At 39.8% G+C, this 19,521-nt stretch overlaps 1 protein-coding gene across 1 annotated transcript in view; it reads left to right on the forward strand.

The window, feature by feature from the left end:
- Nucleotides 1-16,105, forward strand: part of PPHLN1 (periphilin 1) — a 77,487-nt gene extending 61,382 nt beyond the window's left edge. The window contains exon 9 of the mRNA XM_018552535.1: nucleotides 15,737-16,105. Coding sequence (XP_018408037.1) covers nucleotides 15,737-15,922 — 186 coding nt within the window. The 3' untranslated portion in view covers nucleotides 15,923-16,105. The remainder of the gene's footprint in view (nucleotides 1-15,736) is intronic.
- The last annotated feature ends 3,416 nt before the right edge of the window (nucleotides 16,106-19,521 follow it).

Genomic DNA, 19,521 nt, shown 5'->3' on the forward strand with positions numbered 1-19,521 from the left:
GGTGGACATTATCCATACAGTCTTCCTTAGTAGGGTTAACTAAAGTTTAAAATATGCTATTCAGGTTTAGGTAATAGGAACAGACATCAGCATTCTGAAGTGTGTTTGTTTGGCTTAAAACACTGATTTCACAGGTTGGACCACATTGGCAGACTGATATTTTTGGCATTCTGGCTGGACAGCTTTGATTTCAGTGGATCATATTGTATTTAAGGGGATTGTTTTTTATGAGCAACTCAAATGCCAAGACATCATGGATCAAAAACTTCATACTTATCTGGAAATTTCTTAATTAAGTAGTTTTGTACACCTCCATGACTTTCTCCATAATTTGAAAGCTTGACCAGGGTAATTTGGTGTTTTTTGCCCCTTTTTTTTATTATAATGTGATGTTTAATATACTAAAGCTTTATCCTGGTTCTCAAAATAGTGATCCGGCCAGTCTCTAGTCTTTGTATAGTGAGTTTAAGTTTTTTTTCCCCTCTGTGTTTCCCCATTGTGACTGATTAATCCAACACACACACACACACACACACACACACACACACACCATGAAGACATTTTATCAATGATGAATGAGTCAACCATTTCCTGGAGCTACAGAAATTAAAAGGGAAGAAGATGCATGTGCTATTTCTTAGTGCATGACTAATTATGCTGTCTTTGGCTGCAAACATGCTTAACTGGAAAGCTATGTACAATCTTCGCCCATGTGACCAGTATGACACACTCTCTTGTTGTTTTTACTGGAACATGTGAGAGGTGTACTGTCAATAGCTTTTGGAAAGCTTAACATACAAAAAAACAATATATTTTAAGGAAAACCTGTGGGCAGGAGAAAAGTAGTACACTGACCCCACACAGACATCTGTTGTCATCAAATATCTTACCTTTGTATTTGGCCCACAGGAACACTCTCAAAGTTAAAAGCAGATGGTGAGTTTTTAATGATCTCTGACATGCATTCATATAGTTATGCAAGTAATGTGACCAATCCTGCTGATAGGCCGTTATGGCTCTGAGGGGTTGCGTAGTAGGATGAGGACTTACATGTTTCTCACTACTCAGAAGAGAAGACTCATTGGGAATGCTGCAGGAAATGCTGGAGGGGCTAAGTGGTATCTGCATATGCACCACAAGGTGGCTATATTTCCAAATAGTTTTTACTTTAGCTATGTTGTAGGTCAAGTCAGGTTCCTGTTAATGAGGAACTTAAAGGAGTCCGAAAGTCACAGCATACAATATCCTGTTATGACATCAGCAATGAATAGGAATACTATAGTTGTTTTGATAACGCAATTAAAGCTTACTTTAAAAAATCCCTTTTTATGTAGCGAGTTCTGCCTTCCATCTAACAGAAGGTAAATGCTTGTCTTGCTTCTCATCCCTCCGAACTCCACTCCCTTGTGCTGTGAAATCGCCCCCCCTAAAGTCCACTGGAAACCCACACTACAGTGTCAGTGTGTACACTGTGTGTGTGTACTGTATATTTATTATTATTTTCCCGCAGCACTGCCTGTATGCATAGACTAGCTAAGACAAGTGTGTCTGTTAGTGGAGAGGACTATTTTTAGCACAACCGCAAAACAACCCTCTTTAATTCTCTTAAAGTGACAATAAACCCTCATCTTCAATTACCCAGACATCAATTGGGCCAATGGAACTTCGGGTTCGGCAAAGGCGGGGCGATTTCTAAACATGTTGCGCGACAATTTCATGGACCAGATGGTGGAGACTCCTACCAGAAAAAATGCCATCTTAGATCTAATTGTCACTAATAATGCAGAGTTAATCGAGGATATTGTAATTGGGGAGTCATTGGGTAATAGTGATCACAATGTGATTACTTTTAATATTGAACACAGAAAAGGGAAGTGTACTGGAAGGACTAGAAATTGAGAAGACATGAGGATATAAAAGGAAGAGCAGCAAAGAGAAGGGAAACAACCATGGATTACAGTAAGGCACACATTACAGTATTGGTTTATGTTAAAAAATCTGAGGGTTTAATGTCACTTTAATATTGCATGGAGCTCTCCCTGCTGAATGCAAGTGGTAAATATGAAATACTATGCAAAAAAAAAGCATCAAACATAACTTAAATGTTAAAATAAAAAAGACTGCAGATTTTCCTTTAAACATGCAGACTCGACATACATTCTCCCTCCAGCAGGTTATGTGTGTGTGTGGGTGAGAGTTCAGAGTTCATTGAGGTAACTGGCATGTCTGTTTTACATCATGACTGACTGTTGTAACTTATAACAAGGTCCCATATAAACTTACTGATCCAGCTTTTTCTTGATTGGAGCCCTGTACAAAACTAAATGCATAGCACCCTTTGAGATTGGAGTATCAACTAGCTCAAACTGCTGTATCCCAAAGTGGTGGTGAAATCTCTAATCAGGGAGCCACTTTTAGTTCTTCAAAGTTCTTGGTTCTTCTTTTTATAGCAGTGTGGATACTAAACGGTGTAAAGAAAAATATATATTTGTTTCAGCAAATATACAACAAATGGTATGATGCACATTATTAGATTTATTAATATTATATTCATAATCTACTCCTTTAAATATCTTTGCACTTCCTTAGATGCAGACATAAAAGCCCAACTCCTTTTTTGTTTTGGGTAGAAATTGTTTAGAAAGTGACAGCAATAAAAACAATAAAGCAGAGGATCTATTTGATGGGTGTCAGGAAATGAGTCGGGACAAGGACTGTGGTAAAAACTAATTGTTTTTTTTGTTTTTTTTTGTATAGTGAGAAATGGTCATTTAGCTTTCGTCAGGTGTTTTTTGTGCCCCCCTGGAGACATTTCCCCTCGTTTCCTGTCTCAGGGACAAGTGTCAGTCTTTGCCCTAGAGGGGACATTGATAGCATTTTTAAACCCGATGCATTGGGTTGAGTCTGGGCAGGGCTACAAAGCCATTCTCAACCAGAAGTCACGAGAAGCCGGCCACTGCCATAAGGGATATGTACCTATCTCAAAATAGCAACAACAAAAAATTAATTTTTCTCTACACAGAAGTGTCAGTTCTCCCTAACAGCTTCTACTCACACTGACCATATGGCTGCTGTGAGTTCACCCCTTTACAGAAAGAGGGCTGGGGTATCCATTCCTTTAAGTTATTGGCCTGAAACTCATCTCTATTCACTACAAAGATCAGTGCAGCCCTTAAAGAGGAACTTTACCCATATTTTTAAAACAACAACAAACACACCTTTTAGAAATGTTTAGTAATGACAATCTACTCACACATACTTCTACATAATTGCCGGCTTTGTATTTTTTGTATACCTTATTTCTTTTTTCTTTACCAGTCTTCTGACAATGGCTATGTTAACTAAGGGCAGATTACTAGCTCTCCCTTTATTTTCTGAAACTCTGGCACATGTGACTAGTACATGCACATCATCTCAGGGGAGGAAAATGCCTTTCCCTGAAATGCTCTGCTGATTTAAGCTTCCCAGGATGCAACGCTTGGGTACATTGCATCATTTGTGCCAAAGAGGACCAGGAAGTAGATGAGCTCTATTTGTAAGCACATGAAAAACAAATTTGTTTAATGAATGTAAGATGATTTTATAATCGGCACGCAGGGCTGCATGCTGATGTGATTTTTAGTGAAAAGGGGGTAAGGGTCAACTTTAATACTGCTTTGCAGGATTTCCATTTTGAGGAGTTTGTCAGCTACACTAGCAATGCACAAGGTATGATCAAAATTCTCTGGTTTATAAAAATATCCTCAGATATTTCATGTCCACCCCATTTGTTTATGGAAAAGATCCCTTTTCACCTAGAGAGGAGGTTCATTAAAGATCACCAGCAAGCACTGTAACTGTATTGTATTCTTTCCTGATCGACAACCAAGTCACTTTTGCTAGTAGCTTACAAAAACTGAAATATTTGTAACCAACTGTTCATTCTGGAACATGCATAGATGGGAACAAATACCCTGAATTATATTGTGGACATGAACTATAGCAGGGAGCTGTCGCTGTTTGTGTATCCAAGTCATAGCCATACCCAGAGGCTGATTTAGCCCAGCAGGGTCCACTTGTAGCTAACAAAACCCTCCAATCCAGTTAAGACTCAAGAGGCACAACTTTTCTTTTTTTAAAGCTAGAATTCAATATCCAGCCATTTTTGCCCAAGTTGTAATCGCCCCTTTTCTGAAGATTTTTAGGGTAAATGCATACAGATATACATAGCCCCTGTAGTTTAACTGTGCACTTAGTAAAATTTGGACACTATGTCAGTGTGCATCACAATAACAATCTATTTTTTTTCTTCTTAAATGGACACTAAACTCTGAAATTGAATCTTTAGGCCTCATTCACACACGAATCGGCCTGCACGTACAGCTCCGTGCTGCGTGCGGGGCCGTACCAAGTAGCTGACGGGAAGGACAGGTGCTGCGTGTGATTAGAACGCAGCCCCCGTCCTCTATGGGGCTACGCGGCCGTACGCCCCCCTACGCTCACCTCATTTGCAGGTCCGTATGGGTGCGGGTGATCGTATTCATACGCCGCCGGAATGGAACATGTATGCGTCCCGGCCAGTGAATGGGGCCTTAAAATGCATTCGAGGACCTTAACTAGTAACAAAAATGTATCTTATTTGTGTATCACTCAGCTGTAGATCCTCAAATCATTCCTGAATTCATACTTACCGTCCTACCTTCTGGTGGGTGGCTACTTTTGTTTCCAATGGCCCCTGTGTGTGTGTTGTAAAGTAGCCACCGCTCCAAGCTCAACACACACACAGGGACCATGGAGAACAAAAGTAGCCACCCTCCAGAAGGAAGGACAGTGTCAGCAGCAATTCAGAGATGATTTGAGGAGCTACAGCCGAGTGATACACAAATAAGATACATTTCTGTTAATAGGGTACTTGAATGTATTTTTAAGATTTAGTTCCTGAGTTTATTGTCACTTGAAAGCCCAGTCAATGTGTCACAATTTTTTTCCTATTTTATCCTGTATTATAAGTTTTACATTTTTACCTGTTTTTTGCTTGGAAATCCCTTGAAAAAACTTTTTTCCTTTTTTCTCTCAGTGGAAATGCACTTCCTACTTTCCCACGCTGGTGCTCTATGCTTGAATAGATTAGATTAAAAATGGTCACAAGTACCCTCATGCAGACCTGCTGAGGAATGGAGAGAGTACATCTTACCAGGCTTTTCAGATTTATAGAGTGCACTGGGAAGCATGGTCAAACTCTGGAATTATCCAGCAGTTTATTTGCTATTTCACTAAAGACTGGTCAGCTAGTGGAGTTCAATGCACTGTGTTGGTGCCCATGGACCTGTCGATTATTTGACTGAAACTGCTTTGTTCTGGAAATGTGTGTTGTCACCTTTACTTCTCACCATTTGTTTATAAAACAAGTCGCACGTCTGTGCATAGAAGTCACACGTCTGTGCTTGCACTTTAGGCACCTGTTTTCACTGTTTTTCTTTTAAATTCCATATTTAGTATTTATAAAGCTATCGTCACAAATGTCAGGTAGCGTAATGTAATAAATGATGGGAACTTGACCTTTATAGGTCGTTTCATTTAAAAAATCCAGATGGCAAGGATGTGGCTGAGGAACACATAGCAATCCATGAGATATCACTCTAATTTAGTAAAATTGGAATTCATTTGTATTATATTCTACTTTGCTAATCACTTTTCCCATGTGTGTTGTCGAATAGAATGAGACCATGAGTTTCTAGTGCCAAACTTGAATTATTTTAGGGAACATTGACTTTCTGTATTATTTCTATTTTATTTAGCAAATGATTATCTGTTTTGAATTAAACCGGTACTAGTTTTGCAGGAGTGGGAGTTATCAGCTAGCAAATTACTTGTGTCATAATCCATGGCAATCAGTCAACAATTAGCTTTGATCGACGAGAGTGCAAGTTACAAACGTAGAGCTAGCGTCTGGCTTTTCACTTTTGTGCTTTGTTGGTAAACATCCCCCAGTGAGATTTTAATAGGTTTCAGTTTCTTAAGCTACCCGCAGACATCAGAGGGTGGTCAAGTGAGCAGGCAAAATGTGACCACTAAAGATGTTTCTTGTGAAGGACCTTTCCATAAACCTACATTTTTAGATCGCATTCAACTTGCATTCTTAGAGCAGAAGGACATCCATGAAAGAAATGATCAACACCAGGACCTCTTTATATACACATGGATTTTCAGAGAAGTCTCTAGGAATGTAACCAATATAACAACCTGGAGCTCCTTTGTCTTGCAGGAAAACTGTAGTGATAACCTTAGAATATCCAGTTCATACCTATAGACCGTTATATCCCAGCATGACTATAATCAACTAGATCTGGCAAGTATCTTCTTGCGTCTATGTGCAGTGTAATAAAGCTTCAGTACTTTACCAACTAATGTGGCTGAAACTTCTCACTACTGTGTTGTATTTTATTGTAGCCAACTATTTACAGGTTAGCAGTAGAAGTAGATTAGGCTAATATTTGTTGAGCAGCTGTTGGCTAATGAACTGCTATAGCATTAGGCCCTTTCCACATGGACGTCTGTCAGTTCTCATCAGCAGGGGATTTGTGCATGGATCCCCTGCTGATTGGAGCCATCCAGAATGGATGTCATCATTGTGGCATCCATGTCCGTCCAGTGTTTCCTCCATCTTGCAATGGAGGAAAAAAATGAATTTACCTGACCCATGTTAGGTCTATAGGGAGTCGGATGTAAGCAGACGTGTCGGTTTACATCAGACTACCCCCGATCCGTTACAGTGCTCCAGGGCACAGACTGCTAGTGATTACTTGGCTAAAAGTCAGACACTCTCTGGGAGCCACAGCTGAGTCAGCTGATAAATCTTACAAACCTGTTTCCTATCAGTATTAGAACTGAAAAATGTTTTAAGGGTAGAAATGAGGGATATACCAATACTGGATATTTTCACGAGTACTGGTACTCGTGAAAATGCCCCTATACTAAGCGCCGATACCGGCACTTTAAACAGAAGCAGCTGTCTGAGGTTCTGTGCTTGCCAGGGACCCGTTTACAGCACCAGCTGCACATCTCCTTCTTCGATAGTCACGCCGCCGGCAGTACCATATGGGCCCTTATGAGACCCTGCACAATCCACCATAGACCCCACACAGCCTAATGAGATTTCATAAAACCCTGCACAGCCTCCTGTGACCCCCCTGAGATCCTCTGCTAGAGACATCAGACTGGCACCCCGGAGCAGCACAGAGTATGTAGTTTCAGTTTCTGCATTGCTGTAAATTGTATTGCTGGGATTTGAGTCCTCCTCCTTCAGTTCCGTGCATGGAATCCCTGCTGATTGGAGCAGTTCGGAACAGCTCTCACCATTGGGGCATTTTGGCCTGTCGAGTTTTCCTCTCTTATAATGGCGGGGGGGGGAGAAACGGAACTTACTGTACACATATTAGGTCTATAGGGAGTCGGACTAACTCCTATACATCACAATCAGGTCTGCCAAAATGGGACTCTGTTCTGTTTGGTTTTCTGGACCTGGATGGAGTTGGGGGTAGTCAGATATAAACAGGCACACGTCCATTTAGATCTAGATGCCCCCAGACTAACATTGGGCTTCAGTTTAGAGCCACCTAAAAAAAACAGGGGACCTGATCGAACATGTTCAATTGTGCCCATTATAGTGGCTCCCTCGTTTGTGTAATGGTAGACATGGTGCTGCTTATAATATGCTGTATTTCCTGTGTGGAAGTGGTGGTTCTGTTTTCACAAATGAGTAATAACCACTGGCATGTAGAATATAAGAGAGAGGTTACCACTAAGGAATTTGCAGATGGGTGGCGAAAATGTAAAGGAAATCTCTCCTGGGGAACAGATATGATGAGGGAATTGAGCCATTTCCTTCTGCCCTCAACTCTAATTGAACTGAGTACTAAAAACATCAGCCTGGGTCACTAGATAAAGTATCAGGGAAGCCAGTGCTGATAAGTCTGTAATGTTGTGAAATATCTGATGGTATTCACAGACTGGATAGATTTTCAGCCGACAAAATAAAGATTGGAGCGTCTCTTCTGATATGTAAACATTAAACATGTTGCTTTAGTTGGCAAAGTAGAATAAGTTAAATTGCAGAATAAATGAAAGTAATATAGTGTGGAACATACCAATATTTGGGTTCAATAATCTTGACCCTATTTATATCTATAGATATAAATATATAGTATGTTATTATTGTTTAAAAAAACAGAACACATCAACCTACAACAGTCGTTTTTAAATACAATTGTCTGACTTGCTGAAACTACATTTGCAGTTTGTCATGCAAAAAACCTTATGCAGCAGGTAGGTGGAATGGACTAGTAATCAGTTTACTATATAATTCAGATACAAGAAGGGATACATCCCACTTCTCAACACTCAAGTTTTAAGATGATGGTCTCCTTCTATTTCAATTGAACTTATCTGCGGTTATTGTAATCTCAGGAATGTGTGTCCCAAATTGGAGTGTGTTTTTTTTATTTTACTGATTTGGTTCATACCAATTTTTTTTTTCCAGCAAGTTGGACCTTTTCAGACATCGGAGCTCTTGCTGGGTTCTTCCTGCATGTGTTCACCTGATTATTAGTCATACTACTTAATGTCCAACTTCAGGCGCCTTGATATTTACACCTTTCAACTTTTTATTATTTTCTACAACTGCTGTTTCTTCAGTAAGTGCTAACTTGAATAGTTGTCTGTAAGCTACATGGAGCTACTCATGGATTGTACAGCGGGAGCCGGTTTTTGGCATTGGAAAGGCGTCTTTGACAGGCCCCAGGCACAGTGCTGTGCCTCTTGCCCTATACCTGTGCTTTGACATTTATAAAGCACAGCCTGTGATGATGCTGTGGTTGTGCTTTGCGAATATCAAAGGCATAAAACCAGAACCATGACTTTTTGATGTGACAGAGAGCCGTACTATAGGACACCTGTACATAGAGAATTCTCATTTTTCATACAGATCCAATAGCTTCCATGATTTAAGTCACTGACCAGAAATAAATATGAAGGTTGGCTGTTTTGACTTCACTGGCTTCGTGTTTGTTCCAGATTATTTAGTAATTAGAAAGTACTAAAGCCAAACTGGCAGCCAGTTTTTTCAGGTCAGCAATGGCGGCCTACATTGTTTTCTCAGTGCATTTCTCCCTTTTTATAGTTCCATTTTTATTCTTTCATACTTTTAGACTTGACTTTTCTCTATCTTCATCCATGTCCAGCTGTCAAAATACCTTTTTATAAATTTCCACATAGTTTGAGACATGTGGTCTTTAGATCACTGTAGTAATGTGAACAGTCCCTGTATGCAATTTTTACAGAGGGGTGCAATTCCATGTTTTACTTGTGAAGTGTAGAGAAATTCTGTAAGTAATGTATATTGTGCGCAATAGAAGTGCTGGTGCGGGAAGTGTACCAGGCTAAGCTCTCACTTTATTTTCCAACAAAATGGGGGAAAAAAATGTAACTCATTAGGAAAGATCAGGTAACCTAAGAGCTTTTTCACACAGGCATTCCGATCAGGTCTGCCTGCCGGTTTTTCAGGCAAATCTGATCGGAAACTCAATGTTAGTGTATGAGCAGCCAGATCTAAATGGACATGTGTTTGTTTACATCCGATTACCCCAGTTTCCGTCAAGGTCCAGAAAGCCAAATGTAACAGAGTTCCATTTTGTCAGACCGGAGTGGGACTGGTCAGGTGTAGTCGGATGTAAATGGACACATGTCTGCTTACGTTTGACTCCCTATAGACCTAATATGAGTCTGGTTAGTTCAGTTTTTTTCCTCCATCCTAAGAGGATCGTAGGAGGAAAAACTGGATGGACACAGTAGTGATATCCATTCTGAACTGCTCCAATCAGCAGGGGATCCATGCATGGATCCCTTGCTGATCAGAACGGAAGGCGCCCATGTGAAAGTGTGACCCACGTGTCTAAAATATTTACATTTCTACCCTTTTCACATTTTCTTAATTTGTTTTTAGTTTGGACATTGATTGGAAACACTTTTTTGTAAGATTTATCAGCTGACTCAGCTGTGGCTCCCAGAGAGTGTCTGACTTTTAGCTAAGTAATCATTAGCAGTCTGTGCCCTGGAGCACTGTGAGGGCTGACAATGGAATGGAAAACGGCTCCGTGATGCTGGGAGCAGTGACTGCTCAGCTGGAAGGAAGAAATGCATGCACAGGGGTTACTTCCTGCTGTGCTAACAGTTTGAAGGATTGTCTATGATGGAAAGTTGGACATGTACACATTTATTGGCTTGCAAACGTAAAGCTTTTAAATGGTAAAATATGGTTAAAAGGAATCTGGCAGAATAGATATGGAAGCTTCCATTTGTGACTGTTTTTTCAAGGCTTTACCCACATCCTGGCAGCTCCTAGTAAGGCACTGACTTGCAACAAGCATGCATCCAGTGAAGAAGGAATACACTTTCCTGCATGCTTTTTCTAGCTTTGTGACTGCAGATATTGAGCTGGTTATAGATGGACATATCTAGGGCAGCTAAACCTTTAAATAGATCACCAGGTGCCCATTACCACCAAATCGCCTACCCTTAGTCACAGGGAAAGGAGAACTCAGTTTTTTCATGCTGCATGTTAGAAGATTTCTGCAGCTGATTCCAAACTCTTTGTCCCATACAATATCAGGTGCAGGTCAGACAGATCCCTACCATTTTATGTATGCTGCCTATCCATAAGGGACTGTTGTGGGAGCCATCCACACAACAAAACCCTGGGTCTGAATACACAAGTGAATATGCAGGATCCGACCAATGACACATGCAAGACATGCTCTATGCATTTAGCATGTAGTCCGTACACATATATTATCCATATTTTGTGGAGGTGGGCAAACACGGCTACATACTATATTATAACAGAACTAAGGGGAGACGTGGTTACTGTTTAATTCTGTCACCCAATACTATTCAGTGCAGAGATAGGACACTTGCAGAGATGAGACTTGCAGTCTTTGCATGCAGTTGTGGCATTTATGATCAGGTTATGCACATTTCCCATGTAGTAGATTCCATAAAGGACCAGATGGCTTAGAAGCTCTAACATAGTGTATTTAGCATCAGATATATGTTTTCATGTTGTACTGGTATTTGTGTGTCTCAGAGATCGCAGTACTCCTCTTTGTCCTGCTTCCCAGGAAGCTGACACCATCTTTATTCAGGCATCATCCAGTGTCAGCATGTGCTACAAGAACTGTGGTGGAGTCAGAGAGAACACTAATAATGTGTAATTCATAGTGTATGTGCAGTTTTTGGCTGTACTAACAAATATCTCACCCAGACCAATTCCATGCTTCTGCAATTCTCTCACCTCATCTGCAACAGTAACTTTGTTTTACATTATAGTCACTTTGCTGTAGCAATCACATTTGTTTGCTGTGTATTATTCCAGTATTCCGCCTACAAATGTGTAGATTCTCCTTCTGTTAGTATTTGTAAGTTGGCCAGTACAACTAACTACCTTGCTAAGCAGCTGCTAATGGAAAAACAGATTGAGGATCAGTCACCTAGATTCAATGAATAATGATGTACTAACCTTCCCAATAGGTTTACGCTGACACCAGAGCAGTAGTAAAGCACAGTCACCATGGAGCATTACGCTGTTGAAAGCTTATCATGTACACGTAACAAGTGATAAAGCTACCACCATGTGTTTGTATAACTATATACCACACAGGCAAACAGTGATGATAGAACATTTGCATGCTAAGCATATTTGTGTAAAGCTTAGAATTATATTATTTCCCGACCCTTCTTTTGTATATAGAGCTTGCAAGGATCACTACATTAAGAATTACTGGTATAGATATATATTACAGCTTTCTATATGAGAAGAGGGAGACATGTTTACATCATCTAAACCATTTATTTATGTTCAGTGTATTTGTCTCAGCGCCATCTGTTAATAATTATTAAACATTCCTTTGGCGTTGATGTTGATCTTTGTGGGCTCCTTTTTAGAGAAGAAAAAGTTTCTGTTTTAAAATATGAAAGATGCTTGTGGGCGAAGGCAGCAATCTGTTATTTGCTAGTAAAGAACAGATTATCCTGAAATGAAAAATGAGTGTAACCTGACTCAAGCAACCATGAAAATAACATGACTCATATTCCTTTGCAAATATAGAACCTTTAATTGCAGAGAAATGGGGCAGAACAAGCATGCCGTCATAGCCTTCACGTAATTTGGAACCCTTCCATTGCTGCTCGGTGACATGAAGATTAAATTGAGTGTGCTGAAGACAATTTCCTTTATGCACAGACGTGTCACTTGGTCTTTTGTTGGTAATGAAGGTAACAAGTGCCCTACATCTAGTGTTGGTGCCATAGAAATGTAATAGAGTGTTGAAATGTTAATTATCAGGTGCTTTCACCTGCTCCAGACAAGATGCCTACAGCAACCTTCTGGAGTGGCTATAGATGGCTTGATAAGGATAAAAGGACCAAGGACTAATAAAAAAGTGATACTTTGTGAGTGGTTCATTTCCTGTGCCTACAGCTGTATTTTGTAGCTGTGAGCAATGTAGTCTTTGTCCCAGCTGTGTGACATTTTGCAGGTTCCTTTTTGTCCCGTAATGCTCTTCAAATGTTTTACTAAGATTGGTGTGCACAGCTGTCACACTGAAGGACCTTTACAGTTCTGACTGTTCAGCACTGGGAGACTGCGCTAAAAGAGACCCATTCTTAAAACCTGACATTCCCATCCATTGACTGGCCATACCAGTCAATAGATGGGAAGGTCTCGCTTTTCTGATAAGTTCTTACAGTCACTCGAGGCAGAATCACGTAGTGTTGATAGGTTTGTTTACTTCTTGTGAATGGCAAAAGATTGTTGTGTTGGTCAAACAGAATTGTAAGCATTCTTGAATAAAGCTGACAAATTGGACTGTTAATATAAAGACTGTTGCACAAAACATTGGAATTGTGTAGGTTTGCGGAAGTAGTGTTTGCGGAAGTAGTGTTAGATTTTCATGATGTTAACGGGGCCTCAGGAGCTTCCAGTGGAAGCAGCCATTCTCCGTCTCATAGGCTCCATACTGGTTCAGGGCAGCAAAATCCTTCACAGGGATTGTATGTACATTATGCTGCATGTCCCCAGAACTATTATATAGTCTGATTTAGGAAAATGTCTGAATCCATTTTGAGCATAGTTTTTAGTTTGTTGATGGATTCGCTTTAAGGGAACCCTTTCAGTTGAATCCTTCACCAAGAATACACCATGGCTAGTGTGTATTTGGCAACATTTTTGTGGTTTTGTGGCTTGGTGTGCCCTCGTTTGCTAACGTGGTATGAATACAGCGAGGATCGGCCACCTACTGGTTCTGGCAAATGTGTTTAGCTCATTGAGAATGATAACAGCTCTTACAGGATATCGTGTGGCTGGTTTACATACTATTACTACATCAGAGGCTCCTCAGCTCTACGGTGCCACTCCCCAGTATAGATACCCCCAACAGACAGAAATGGTGATGGTTTTTAAGGCACCAAGACACACAATTGTAAATCCTTATATTTTTATTTATTTCAAAGTTAAAAACATTAAACATTTCAGAGACATCTGCTTAAATTGCACTTGATCAAAGGTGTTGTACACTTCTCACATATACCAACTACAACCTCCTGGGCTAAGCCAAAGGAAGTGCATATGGGCAGTTTTTCTATCCCTTTTGATTTTTTTCCTCTTTGGTTAAAAAAAAAAAAAAAAAAAGGGACACTGGAATTTTTCCTAAATGTTCAATGTGGTTTTATGTGTGGCATATTAACGTTTTTATGGGGTATGTAAAAAAACAAAACAAATCACATTTATTAAATGAAATTGCAGTAAAACAATAGTAATTTTGATTGTAGTTTCCATAATGATCTGATCCGATCAAACAAAAAGATCAGTGTGAGAATAATCGATGTTTGGGCAGCTTTTCTATTAATACATTTTAATGTGATATGTCTTTTCAAAACCCAGCTTGCATTATTTGTTGTCACTTTCTAGCAAGTGTATCTTCAATAGGGATTAACGTACATCATGTAAAATGCAGCGAAAACACACTTCTCTAAATGAAAAAGCTCCGAGCTGGGAATAGGCCTTCAGGTGGAGCTAAATGGCAAGCAAAGCAACTCATACTGTATAAGTATTTCTTGGAGCAGTCAGGCAATGTCCGGGAGAAGAGATGTGTACCTAATGTAGTTGGAAACACCACAGCCCAGAGATTTTCTTACATCTTGGAAAACTATACAAACTGGTACTGATCGTTCCCTATTCTATGAAGAAAAGCCAGATTGGGAGCAAAATCCTTCTGGCAGAATACACATCATTCTAGGATGGCCAGCCTAAAGCTGGCCATATACTGAGTGAGTTTTGCCGGGTTCTTGAGGAACTGGGTGGGTGGCCCTGTTGGCAGACTCCGACCCAACATCCTTCAATCAGAAAATCAAAGGGGCTGGGTGGAAAAGGCTCAGCTGAACAGCCAATCAGCTGCAGTCACTGTTGAGTTATTCTGACTGTGGCACACCCGCTAATGTCAGAATACAATCTCTGCAGTGGGAGATTCCTCCAGCAATAATGTTTAATGTGGAGGGAAGAATCTTTTAGATTGTTTTCATTCAGGCCACAGGCCTTCTTTCCTCTGCATATTTTTCAGCTTTTATTCAGAATGAGCTCTGCTAATTGTATGACCTACAGCACACATTTCATGGCATTATAGCCAGGGCCGGATTTGCTCTCCCTGCCACCCCAAGGCCAGGCTCCGCAATGCGCCCCCTCCCAGCCAACCAGCCCCCCCAATCAACGGAGAATGGAACCTGATGGCAGGGGCGGCAGGGTTAGTTCTAATTTTTTTTATGGTTTCTTTATTTTTTATCACTTTTTTTTATTTTTATTTATTTTTTACATTTTTAGCTTGTTTTATTTATTTTTATAATTTTCTATCTTTATTGTTGATTTTTTTTTTCATAATTATTTTCTTATTTTTTAATAATTTTGTCTTTTACTTTTTAATCACTTTTATTTTTTTAAATTATTTAATTTTTATTAATTTTTTTATTAAAAAAATTTCACTTAACGTTATTGCTACCACACAGGAGAAAACAATCCCCTGTGTGATAGCAGTTGGAGGTGACAGGTTCTCTTTATTGACCCTGTCACCTCCAAAACAGGAGCTCCAGCACAGTACTGTGCTGGAACTTGTGTGACAGGTGAGAGGGGAAGAGCACAGCTCTCCCCTCTCTCTGTGATACATGCACATTACCCAGTCATCTCTGAATTGCCCGTGTCTTGTACTGTACTCCAAGGAACAAGTTGAGTGACTGTTATGCACATTGACAACCTTCAGTATTTGAAGTCACTGACCTATGATTTTAAGGGACTCGATGCTCCTAAAAGTGTTTGTTTGTTTTTTTGCTGTTGCTGAATCAGAAATATTTGTTACATTATCTGTATTAGATAGTAGTGTGCCTTGGTAGCATCACTTGACAGGAAGTTAGCTTTGTGTAAAGTGTTGTCTTCCTAATAACTGTATTGTCAATGCTTTATATTCTAATCACTTGCAGTTATTATGTAGCTTATGCATTGTAAACAATAGTCCTTTAATATAAGATAATAATTATTTTGGGTTATTTGTATTCGTCTTTTAAATTGTGCATCAGTTTTCCATTTGTTGGTTTTAATACTGTTCCATTGAAGCAGGCACAATGCCCCCATATAACTGTGCAATCATTTTTGTTCACACAGGTGTACAGACAGGATTGTGAGACTTTTGGCATGGTTGTGAAGATGCTTATCGACAAGGACCCGTCCCTTGAAAAACAGGTCCAGTTTGCGTTACGACAGAATTTAAGCGAGATAGGAGAGAGATGTATTGAAGAACTTAAATTGTACATTGCAGAATATGACTCAGCCCATCAAGAACTGGCATAGCACATGAAGACTCAAAGAATCGTTCTGTATTTTACTTTCTGTTCCAGATTCTCTATGACGGATACATATATTCTGCTTTAGGGGACATACGCCGTACTGTCTGCAGTGCAGTATACTGTGTGGCTCATTACCTGTGCGGTGACAACACCTGTCTGTTTTGGAAATTGCATTTTCTTTTGGGAGTAGTATTATATGGTCCTTAGTCACACTTATATAATGTGGTTTGAAAATTAGCAGCAGGCAAGAGGCACTTTATACCTCCTATTCTGTAGGGCAGTTACACTCAAAAGACACATTTTGTGCTATTGCTAATTTTCTTATTTGCCTCAAATTATTTTTTTTATTTGGAAATATTTGTGGGATTACATGTAAATATGGGTTACACCAATCTGTAGTTGAGGATTTCACTCATAAATGTTTTGTTTTAAGAAGAGGTCCTTTTTACTGTAATGTTTGTAAAATCTTTCCCATGTTCCCTGTGTAATGCTGTAAGGTGAAGGCTTCTGTAGAACAATTAAATATTACTTTGATTTTATTTCTGTTACCACCAAGAAAAATATCTTTTTATAGCATTTTGTTTTTTTTAATGTTTTTTACTAATGGTAGTTTTTAATTCATTATGAAACATTGACTTGCTATCTGCTGAAGATCGAAAGGTGTCCATCATTACTAAGAGAGAATGGATCCATTAAAATAGAATAACTTTCATATGGAGGGCCTGTCTTTGTTCCTCATTCTACACTACAGCACATTTGATGAGTAATCCTTTGGTTTCTCCAGGTACCCTGGGTTCAAAAAACATACTAATAGGTTAGCCAGCTTCAATCCATAATTGGCTTCCTTTCATACGTGTCTGCATTATAGGAAGATTCACTTTGATGTCAGGTATTCAGGCTTCCCTGAAAGATCTTCTGAATTTCAGCCAGATCGTATCTTCCAGTTTTGTTTTACTAGGGGACTCTTTCTCCAGTGCTTAATTTAGCTCTAGCATGCATGTTCCACCACCATAGAGACTGCTCCTCCTTCCTAAGTATCTGCTCTTGCAGAACACTCACTGCTGCACACTGCTCTCCCTTGGACTTACTGTCTTCCCTATTAACTACACTTCAGCACACTCATTGCTCAGTCCTGCAACTCTCTCTTGGCATTACTCCCTTTCTCATTGAATGTTTACTTCCAGATTTTGCTGTACACATGGTTCACCACACACTGCTACGTTCCTCTATACCTGAACTTCCAGCCCAGTATTCCAGCCTTCATACCTGAATGGACTCCCCACCTAAAAAGTTGCTCTGCCACACTCCTAAAGGCTGATTTTATAGATGTGCTTCCCAGCTTATACCATTCCCACAGCACTAGATCATGCTGAGGAGCTTAGAAATTTCCATTTAGGGGTACCAGGGCTGTGCGAGTGGCACTTTTTAGATCCACCCCCTAGTGTTCTCTTTCCCAGACAATGCACTGCTCCCCTAAACACCCTTTCTTACTTCCAAAAGCTTACAAGCACTGTTCTCCTATGGTTCAACCCACAACTTCACACTTAGCCACTTCTAACTGCAGTACTCCCATGCTCTACAAGTCACTCTTCTCTTAGACCTTATACATACAGGCTTCAAACTAAATATTAGGTAAAGCCTATAAAGCATAAACAAGTGGTTTTTTTTAACACTTCTCTGGGGGCAGATGAACACATGGGCCAGCCAAAGTGAAGGTCTGGGATTATCACATTTAATACAGAAGAAACACATTGTGGGTGTCGTCTCTGTCACACTCACTCAATGACTGCATTATCAGTCCTGAGGGCCCTGCCCATTTTCATTGGATATAAAGTGATGCTGCTACTCTAGTAAGTGTTGGCGTATACACAAATATCGTGGTAATAAATTCTGACCACAGCATTTTGTGAGCTTCAGCAAAGCTCAAAAACACCTCGAAGTGAGGTCCATATGTATGAGCTGTTCTTTTCCAATACACAAAGGCCATTCCATTGTATATATAATTGGTGGTAGCAACATTAGCGATAAACTGTTTAAAATTAACTCCGTTACAAAAACTAGAGGCCATAACCTAAAATTGGTGGAAAAAAAATTCCAGCACAAGGTGCGAAGGGGGTTCTTCACAGTAAGATCAGTTAGGGTCTGGAACTCACTGCCACAGGCGGTGATTTCAGCAAATAATGTGGAATTGTTCAAGAAACTTTTGGACGATTTCTTAAGGGACCGTAATATACAGGGGTACGGGTACTCCTAGAATGAGATCCTAATAGGTTGGACTTGATGGACTAATGTCTTTATTCAACCTCAAATACTATGTAACTCCGTTCCCTCCACTGCCTCTCTGGTAAGACTCGATCTGTTGTCTTTGCAACTCTTTTCCTTAATCCTCATAATTTGCAATCACTGTTCCACTTACTGCCTGCATCCAATCCCCTCTGCCACCAGAACATGTCCGTCCCCTGTCATTACACCCTCCCCCCCTATGCCTCCCAGCATCTACCACTTACCTTTTAATACATTCTTCCAGTGTCCTTTTCCCTGATCTAGCCCCATACATGTCTCCCATTCTCCTCACCTCCATTTCCAGCATCCCCCCTACATCCGATACATGACCAACTGCTTTTGCAGGCAATTCCATTTGTAGTTGTGAAACAGCAGGCCATTTTTAGTTACTTCTGAGATGCATCATATTTTTGCCTTATTGAAGAACACCTCATATGCTTTTTTTTAAAGAAGACTTGTATTTAAAAAAAAAAAAAAATGGAGCTGTCATTGCTCACCTCCTTTTGAAAATGGTAGGTGGGTGGCTGCCTCCGGTTTTAATACTTTGCATTACTGATCCAGTAGAAAAATAAGAGCCAGCCAACTACCCTTTTCTGAAAGATAAGAAAAATATGGGAGATGCTAGTGCAGATCTTCTAACAGGTTTCCTTTATAGACTGCCAAACAAATAAAAATGTTCATGAAGCATAACTATTAACGAGTATCCTTTTTCTTTTTGGAATTCTCTCGAGACATTCAAAGCACCGAATTAAAAACCTGTGGAATTGTCACCATTTTGAACAGTGGTTATGGGTAAAATATTCACCTTCTTGCATTACTGCCTAATGGTCCTGTCTACAACCCTTCCATTAAACATACAAATCTATTTCAAAGGATAACTATAATGGGTTTGGTCTTTTTTTTTTTTTTTTTTTTTTTAAATGTATAAACTGTTTTTCTTTTTATGTAGTAATTTTGTATTAACTTTGTTTTCCAATAATGTAATATTGGGTTCTTCTGGGACACACTGTGTAAAGCATGCTGGACTTTCCAATAGGAAAGCCCAGAACTGCCTTCATGCTTGTTGGCAGCCTGGTAAGATCTCAATCAGAAGCTCCCATCTCTCCCAGGATGGAGTCTCTTGACATATCTCTGCTCCAAACTCTCCTTCAGTTCAGGTCTGTTTCACTAAAGTTTATAAACCTGTAGAAAGCTGCTCTTCTACTCAGGATTGCCCCCTGCAAATGGTACATATAAAATATATTCCTTTTATAGTTTGTTTTTTTTTTGCTTTTTATTTCCTCTGTAGATCGGGTTTAAAATGTTTAGTTGGTACAAGTG

This window comes from Nanorana parkeri, unplaced genomic scaffold (assembly GCF_000935625.1).
Source record: "Nanorana parkeri isolate BGI_ZX_2015 unplaced genomic scaffold, ASM93562v1 scaffold91, whole genome shotgun sequence".
NCBI lineage: Eukaryota > Metazoa > Chordata > Amphibia > Anura > Dicroglossidae > Nanorana > Nanorana parkeri.